This window comes from Zea mays, chromosome 3 (genome assembly GCF_902167145.1).
Source record: "Zea mays cultivar B73 chromosome 3, Zm-B73-REFERENCE-NAM-5.0, whole genome shotgun sequence".
Taxonomy (NCBI): domain Eukaryota; kingdom Viridiplantae; phylum Streptophyta; class Magnoliopsida; order Poales; family Poaceae; genus Zea; species Zea mays.
This window is the reverse complement of record NC_050098.1, coordinates 136,384,059-136,393,391: the sequence shown is the minus strand read 5'-3', so window position 1 is coordinate 136,393,391 and position 9,333 is coordinate 136,384,059. Positions and strand designations below refer to the sequence as shown.

The 9,333-nt window shown below is 40.8% G+C and overlaps 1 protein-coding gene across 1 annotated transcript; it reads right to left on the bottom strand.

Annotated features, from left to right (window-relative positions):
• Positions 1-3,038: 3,038 nt before the first annotated feature.
• On the bottom strand, positions 3,039-8,174 carry LOC100273587 (histone deacetylase 6). The gene is made up of 4 exons (NM_001148004.1): positions 8,016-8,174; positions 7,695-7,906; positions 4,387-4,512; positions 3,039-3,344 (listed from the first exon to the last, which is right to left on the bottom strand). The coding sequence occupies exons 1-4, from the start codon at positions 8,055-8,057 to the stop codon at positions 3,167-3,169; spliced, it is 558 nt and encodes a 185-aa protein (NP_001141476.1). The 5' UTR covers positions 8,058-8,174; the 3' UTR covers positions 3,039-3,166.
• Positions 8,175-9,333: the final 1,159 nt, after the last annotated feature.

The following is a 9,333-nucleotide window of genomic DNA, read 5'->3' as shown; positions in this document are numbered from 1 at the left end:
ATCTAATGTCTCTAGTTACTCTATATTTTGCAAGGAAAGCCTTCCACTACTTTCACCATGTTTGGAGTATCAACCACAAACACTAGATCTATATTACAAATACATTAGCATTGATTACAGACAGATCTATATTAGACATGAGACACGTACAAAATTGGTCCAGTAGAGCCCACTTCCATCATGGCATTTGGCAAGCTACGTATGGCACAAATGGTCCCCAAAGCGTTAGCTAAACCTGCACAGACGTATGGTTGCAGTTGAAACATCTGACAACGTCTCAGTCTAAACTGGTGCAGTCAGGTTGCACTAGATCTAGTCCGCCAAAGCAAATCAAGATAGCATGAAAACCTTTTCCTCGGCCTAAAAATCACACCTGAACATGTTCCCTTCTTTTTGGCAAATATTATGACGCGTTTCATCGTCACAAGCAACAAAATAGCAACCGGAGTTCAAATAAACAAATGGAATTCAAAAGTCACCAGAGCATAAGCTTTATTGACCGTCCCAATTTCTCATCAGATATATTCATCCATAATAATAATAATAATGATACATGAAAGGCATGCCGTACCTGTTCAAGTGAAAGTCAGAGGATCTGATTCCGTTGATGTTGACATTCACCAGTTAATGGGAGTCCTTAGTGCACAACCTGCTGTGCATCTGACATGGACATCTGACCAAACAATTGGGGTCCTTTGGCAAGTGGCTTAAGCAACCCCTTTCTTGTTCTCAACAGTGACAACAAATCTGCTCAACACCGTCTACCGAATGCACGCTTGTCCTAGCTGATCAAGTACTATGCAGCATCTCAGCAACCACTTGTGCAACAGATGCTTCATCTGGTGCTATCATGTAGTACGTTATAGAAACACATCTCACTAGTTAAAGTATTAAGTGGCCCTGGTGCCTTTATGCGACACATGTCATTTGAAGGGTGACACTGTCGTTCAACCACTACCACGATCAGATGAAGTGTGAACTTGAATGGTAGGGTATGAAAACAAAGACTTAACAATCTGTAGGAAAAAAAAAGAGAACATAGAAGCCTCCAAATTTATTTTATGACATACTTGAAAACTAAGCAAATTTGGAACTCTTTAGGTGCCAGTTCAGGATTTTTAATACGATTATTAAATTCTGAAATGGAAATGGACTTTGCCCAAAACATTGTACTACCTCCTCCGTTCTCGAAAGACAATATGTGGTTTCCTGTGTGATGTCCCACTCAACCTGTTTCAAAAGACAAGAAAATAGAACTAGGACATTTCCTCACTATACATAGCAAAGGGCACAAACAAATATAGATTGTCTGGCGACCTTTTAGAGTCGGATCCCAGAAAATTTCTAGTACCTGATATCACATAACATAGGATGATTATTGACCTCAATAATGGTCAAACGTGCACTAGCTAGCAATAGACATGATAATGGCAGCACTTAACAATAGTGGTGCATCTAATGCTTTCAAGGAAAATGCTACTGCTACTTAAGGAAAATGCCATGACACACCTAGCATGCGTGCATGACCATGCACCACCCAATGACAAGCACACGCGTCATTGAAAGATCAGATATATTTTTTTTACATCTGATTGGAAAGACAGTGTTAGGCAAGTGGCAAATCGACATCACTACCAGCAAGGGAATATCAGATGTCACTGCAATAACTCACATAATGAGGTCATGCAATAATTTTTTGTATCAGCATTTATGCTCCCAGAAGCTCATCATCACTTTTAACAGTTGTTACCTATTTTTGAGATGCAAAGAGTTCAGTTCAGTAGATGCATATCACAAAATGCCCTAGTTCATGAAGTGCGACGGATTTACAAATCAATTTATTCTTATGTGGAATGTTTAAATCATTGCCCTAGATCATATCTAAGGCAAAACTTATTCAGTTTCTGAAGCTTACACACCTTTATAGCTTCCATGAGGATGACATGCACACCTAAATTTTCTTCTACAGATGAGTTTCTTTGATATCACAAAAAGCTTCCATGCTAATTTGAAGTGTTGCATAAAAGTAAGCGCGCAATAACGAGCTAGCGGAATATGTTGAGTCAAGTCAAGTGTTACATCACAAAACCTAAAGTCAAATGACACATACCTAGACTTTCATATTTTTTTAGTGGATATGCTAAAGCACATCACTCACTGATGCCAAAGATATTCGAAGTTGAATACTTTTCTGGATGTCCATACCAAAGCAATAACAATGCCTTGAAAATCCTCCTCGGGGCTGTATTCCGCCAGCTCTGCTTATTTGCGCTTCCATGGTGGTGCAACAACCTTTGAGCCTGCTACAAGAATCTGGAAGACTTGGGCCCCCCGCGCTGCAAGTATTTCATTTGGCTTGCATCTCTCAACCGATGTTGGACGGCTGATCGACTGGCACGTCATGGAATGGATCATCCAGATAGTTGTCCCTTGTGTGATCAGCAGGATGAGTCAGTGCATCACTTGCTGGTGGATTGTGTTTTTACGAGGGAAGTTTGGTTTACAACACTAAGCAGGCTAGGTTTGCAACATCTTGCTCCCACGTCTGATGCTACAGGGTTTCAAGATTGGTGGAGTGAGGCAGAAAGACAAGTGTCTAAGCATAAGAAAAAAGGTTTCAACTCTATTGTAATTTTAGTAGCTTGGCAGATTTGGAAGCATAGAAATGCGTGTGTTTGACAATGCTTCCCCAAACATTCACGCAATTTTGCTGTCCATCCATGATGATGCTTTATTATGGGGTCTTGGAGGGGTTGCTGCTCTTAGGCAGGTTTGGTTGTAGTTTGATTTTTGGTTTTTTAATTTTTGGGGTGCTTTCTGGGCACATTTGTACTGGGTCTTTTCTAGACCCTTTTTCTTATCTTCTTAATATATATTGATGCGTGGTTCTCCCACGTGTTCGAGAAAAAAAAAATCTCCTATGGTACACAGGCTTTACACCTGTCGTCTGCTTCATGCTCGACACAGCAAACTACGCAACGATGACTATGTAAGGATGCTTTGAGCTATCAAAATATACTAACCAAAAGTAAAGAGCAAAAAAACAAGGCTTCTCAAATGAATTATATTGCACTGCAGCTTAAGAAATGCCAGGATAGTAGACAACTGTCTGTCTGAATCTGATTGAAGTATCATGAAAAGAAACTCATTACTGGAATACATATAACTAAGCCCTTGACACACTTCCACTTTCACCAGTGCCAGAATCCTGTACATCAAGTGATCGAAATGGTGGACGTTGTCCAAACTTCAACAAATGTGCAACTTCATACACTGGGCGCAATTCTAAAATGGCTTGAACATCTAGGTATGAATCACATGAGAAACACCAAACTGACAGATCACTGCAAAACATTATATGCACAGTGCTATGTTATGGTTTGCACAATCTGCAGGACTAAACCAAAAATCAATTAAAGCATGGCTAAAAACATAAGACAAGAAAATGATCAGTATACAACAAGTTCAGAAACTCCATAAAAAAATAACGATATTATAATCTAGATGGTATGGGGTTTTGCCACACACTGAGCCCTAGGTGCACCTTCTGTGGACATCTATGGTTTTCGGTTTGCCTGTAACTCAAACTACTTTGTGATGTAGATGCTTTTTAGTAATGAAATTCAGGTTTCCCATTGTGGAAAAAAAAGAGCAGCCATAAATTTTAATGTGTAATGTTTTTGCATAATAATTTATGTGGCCTAGTAACTGTTCAGAGTTTGAAAAATTCATGTTTATGATCAATAATGCAGATGTAGAAACTTCAGAACTTTTGTTTTAAGTTCTTTCTAGTAACAACGGAAGGATAGACTTGGTGCAATGGTGATGGTGAGAGCCGTTTCACTTGAGTCACAAGGTAACGGGTTCGAATCAGCCTCTCCGCATTTGCGGAAGAAAGACTTGTCTCATTTTATCCCTTCCCCCGTCATGTGGGAGCCTCCAACATTGGGTCTGCCCTCTTTCTAGTAAAAAGGATCAATTAATTCACTGTTCATCAGCTCAACAGCAAGTTTTCAATGAGCGATCGCTCGAAAAATGAATCATAGCAACAAAAAAAGCTGTATTTGGCACAATGGCTTTTAAAAAACAGAGGTAAAAGCTGTGGACCATTGACGTTAGTGGTCCAGTGGTCACTGGTCTGATCAGGAGCCCACCTGTTGAGCCAGTGTAGTTATGCAGATGATATTGAGATAATATTATTTGTTACAAAAAATCCTGTATGTAGGGATAAACACTAGAGAATTTATTATTCGGACTTACTGGTAGGTAAAGGCTGAGACCATGCATAGTCATGAAACTAGGATAATACAATATTATGTGGAATTAAGGAATATTATTTATTTACAGTAAAAATAACAATTAATCAAAGCAAGGTCAACAGATTACCTGAAGCTCAAAGCAAGACAGTGACCAGTTTCTTGATGATGGCACAACATATGTTTGTTGATAAAACGGCTGCAAAGCACATCTTTGCATATGAAGCATAACCAGTTTTCAGCAGGGTGATTACATCTGCATGAAAAAAATCCCAATCTCATGAGTATTCTGATTTCTGATGTACATTGTACTCAACCTTTATAGATCTAAGCTGCCACTAGGGGCTTAGGCACTCAATGTGGATTGCACGACCCAACTTTTGGTGCATGAAAATGTTGACACCACATGCTTCTGCTTTTATGCGCCAGCTTATCTCAATGGAATTAGAGCCATAGTCACAGGAGTCAGGGTCTATCGTCGGAACGGCACCAGGGTACCAAAAAAGATAGAAAGGGTAGCGGCGCGTAATGCTGCCATCGTAGAGTATGTCTACAATTCAGGCATCAGAGCCTAAACACAGTTTCTATAGAGGCTTGAGCCACAGTAGTGTAATACCATATGTTCTCTTTGGTAGATGCATTTGCTTCGGTGGAACAAGTTACAAAACTAGGAAGAACTTTTGCCAAGCTCACTCTACCTGTTTCTAAACGTGTTGCTTGCCTAATGTTGTGTGTTCCCTATTGGAGTCGGAATATTGAACATAGAATGAGTTGATCCCTTCAATATTGTTCATCTCCTCTCTTTTATAGCTCAAGGGAGTGAAAGAGCTTACATGTATGTTATACTTGTGGGCCCTACCTACCATGTAGCCTACTGCCTCCGTCCCATCATGGTTATATTCGTACAACATACCCTTTACCTCGTAGTCATGCAGTGCACAGTGTGCGTCTGTGTTAATCATTCCTGTCAAGATGACCTCATAAGGCCTTGCTCAGAGTGAGGATGAGTGCCTTAATGGCGATGATATGCCATAATAGAAGTTTAGCACATTTTTATGTATTTTTAATATGGGAAAGTATAGTCGTACCACCTAGTCATGGCTATAGTGATTTTACCGTTCCCTAGTAACGGGCATGATTGCCGGACCGAATATGGTCTTAAACATGACAATATGCCTGCTCACTGGCAACGAGTACACCTGCCCCCTGAGAGAATGTCAAGGTAAGGCGTGGCCATGAGGTTATCTGTCACATTTAATGCAATACATGGGAGCCTTATTTTTTATCCACATCCACAACTGTTCCTTCTCGAGGTCATCATCAGACTATAGGCAGGGGCAGGTATGATAAGTTGTGCATGCAGACATCAGGCCTCATCACGTGCGTAATTGGCAGTTGGTGTATCCTTATATAGTTGATTGTATTTCATAGTCCACATCACGTGCGCACACATGACTACAGGATCGATGCATGTATAACATAGTAATTTCAAGTGCCCTACAACCTAAGTCGTGGCAATAGCACACCAACACGACTATTAGGCCTGTAATGTCGCCCATCACAAATTAATGTGTTTTACACAAGACTTATCCATTAAGCTTTTGCTATGTACTTATCCTCGAGCACTTAGATGTGGGGCCAATCTTTCAGGGTCGTACTATCCCTAGTGGACCTGACACATCCTTTGGTCATGAGACAACATTACACATAACTGCCATGGGTCCTTAGCACATTTAGGGGCTCTGACTCTGAGCCCCAGATGGCCTAGGTCCGGACCGCCCTTGGGATACAAGGCCAGGGGCTCTAGGTACCTCAGCGTAGGATTATGGGTAGACTACACTAGCGTAAAACAAAAAATTTGACCCCATAATAAACAGGAACAACTGCAGTTATAACTCACGGGATTACCACTAGACGCGCAGTCATACTGAAAATTGTCTCGATGTAGACGATCGCGTCGAGCATTGACGTGCAATCCCGACGTCCATCACATCCTTGCAATTGCAACACCTCCGAGGTATCCACACGTGCAAGGAGTAAGCGTCGTGCACCAGACTGCTAGGTCCGCAAACGCGACGTGGCGAGAGCGAGGAGGGCGCGATAGCTGGTGGCTGATTAGGGTTCACCCCTTGCTGCGTCTCCACCCCTCAATATATAGGCGTCCCTGTTGGGCTCACGAATCAAAGGCCTATTAGTAATCCTAAACCTAGTCTAATCCAAATCCCATCCGAATTAAGCTTCCAACCCTTTAAGTGTGTGACCATATAGGTTCACGTACACATAAACATGGCCCGAATGCTCCTACATGGTCCAATAACAACGACCTCTAGCAAAACATGTCAACTCCTATATATACATAAAGATCATATCAGGCAAACCATCACAACATTATGTATGTGTTGTTCCCTTTGTCTCACGATATTTGGTCTGATTCTAAGCTGACCTCTCTTTCTCAATATTGTGTGGAATTCTTTATAGGTTAACATTTAACCTAGCACGACCATGTATTTCTTGATCCAATCACTTGAGAGACTCAGAGATATCTCTCTCAAGCAGAGAGGGACCAATTCTATTTTGACTGACCATGCCTCACAGCATGCTTCCTGACAAACCTAGAACCACCTTTATAAATTTCCAGTTATGGAGTAGTGTTTTATAGTCACTAAGTAGATCAATTCACATCTTGAGTACATGCGACAATCTCAAGTCTAAGGACACAACATACATCGGGTGTCTCTGGCTTTGGTAATTAGCTTTATAGACTTAGTGCATAGCAGCCCTACCTGAAAGATGGGCAAGAGGGGGCGACAGTGGTTTGGTGGCAGCTCATGTTAACATAGGGTGATAGTCTTGGCTAAGTTACCTCGCTCAGAGGGTCATCAATACTACGTGGAAACCTTAGCGGGTGGCTTTGTACTAAGGATATTTTGTAAAAGCATGATAATGGATCCCTAGTCATTCACCTCGGCAGTGTTTACAGGTCTGTACAACTCAGGCTAGATGGGATACATGGCTTGTGGGTAAAGTTGTATCGTAAAACTAATATGTCAGCCGTGCTCACGGTTAAGAGCAACCTGGACCCTCACATGATAATTAAACTTAAAAATAAAAAATAAATTATGATCCGATGATTTATAAATGGTTTTATTTAAGTGTTTTTGAGATATAATTCTGTACTTATGTTTAATTGAGAATTTTGGGATACACTTACAACTAGTCAGCAAGTAATACTTTTGGTCGAACCAGAAAAATAATCGATAGGTTTTAAACATGCAATTGTCTGACCACCAACAATCAGCAATCACCTTGTCAGCAAGTAAAAACCTTTGTTCCTCTACATGTTCGATCGATCATCTCAGTGTTGTTCACGAAAATTAAATTGCGGGGAATACCAAAGAATCCACAGAGAACTCTAGCAGGAGGGAGGTTGCGCCAAACCTGGAGCACGGAGAGTCGGGCGAAGGCACGCGCGCGAGGTCGTCAGCACCAGCGGGTGGCATGGTGCCGATGTGCGGGCAGCTGGTCCGCGCCTCTACCCACCCCGCCGCCGCGCCGTACAGGTCTCCTAGATCCACTTTCCCGTCGGCCACCTCGACACCCTCCTGACGTTGGCTCCTCCCGTCAGTGCCGTCCTCCTCCCTCTTCTTCCCCTGACACAAACGCACGGACACGGCCGGAAGGAAGTATGAGAGAGAGAGAGAGTAAACCAGATACAACATGGAGAGGGGGCGCCTGTAGCGCTACGCGAATCGTTCGCACCTTGTCAGACGACAACGCATCCTCATCGGCGGCGGAGGACATCGTCGGAGTCTCGGAGACGAAGGTGGCGGCGGTCGAAGGAGGAGATCGGAGACGAATCGATCAGCATACAACGTAGTCGTCGAGCTCTTTTAGCAGTGCGTTAAGGTTGTCTCCAGCAACGTCCCCTAAATTTTATTCACTAAAAGAATATTTTTTATCCTTTAGAGCAACTCCAATAGTTCTCTAAAAGAATTCCTAAATCAATAATTTAGGTAGTTAACATGAAAACTATTCTTCAACAGTTCTCTAAATAAACTTTCTAAATTTAACAACTTATCATCTAACCTTATTTTCTCTCTACATTTGGCAACCATTTAACAACTCCCTAAACAAAAATGTTGACTGCATTATATAGTTTTTGTGACTTATTTTTTATGTGGATAAATACAAAACAAAATTACAACCTATATTTAGAGAACTATTGGAGAACTTACATTTTTTTACTCCAAAAACCATTTAGCAACTTCTTAAATCTGTGATTTAGAGAGATAAAATTTACATAACTATTGGAGTTGCTCTTACAACATTTTCTAAAAGATTCTGTACTCTATATCTTCTTCATCTCCAGCAATATCCCTTAAATTTCATCCTCTATATCAACAGTGCTACCAGATTTGACATTCTATATTATTTTGTACCGCTCGTCAGCACGTGCACAGAAATCAGCATAGTGTATAAAGCACCACCGTACATCTCTATACATAGCGCATGCATGCCATCCTCTAAATTTTAGAGGACCTTTTAGAGTCTCTTGTTGGAGGGATAAAGGATCTAACAAACTTTTATATTTAGAGGACAGGAGCTTTTACAGGATCCTGCTAGAGCCAGCCTAAATCTCTACTATTCTTGCTATACTTTGTTCGTGTGTTGCGACGACTTAAAACAATAACAATAATTATGTAAACTATCTATCAAAAAAATTCAAGATTTTTTATTAATTGTCTATGCTCTTCGTATAATATTTTTTTATTTTGCTAACTGATGTTATTGTTTACTTCATCCAATATGTTTTGGTACAACACGGTCAATGAAGTGAGCGGTTAGAAGAGAGTTCATAACGACTGACTAAACGAACAGAGATTATAAAATAACATAATTCCACCATACAGAAACCAAATAAGAGAACTTTGTGAGCTCAAGTTTCTAAAATGTCACATGAACTCAAGCTTATAAAAAGATAGATTAAAATATGGAGTGATTGCTAAAGTCAGGCATCAATAAAAACTGGATGCGCTCCATATAAATTATGCTACTTCGTAGCAACTACTAACGTTTA

Bases quoted from the DNA above. Each gene is read 5' to 3' on its own strand.
- LOC100273587 (NM_001148004.1), bottom strand. From the start codon at position 8,057: ATGTCCTCCGCCGCCGATGAGGATGCGTTGTCGTCTGACAAG. The intron at 7,907-8,015 runs GTGCGAACGATT...CGTTTGTGTCAG, and splicing joins ATGCGTTGTCGTCTGACAAG to GGGAAGAAGAGGGAGGAGGA. The intron at 4,513-7,694 runs GTTTGGCGCAAC...TTTTTCATGCAG, and splicing joins CCCGACTCTCCGTGCTCCAG to ATGTAATCACCCTGCTGAAA.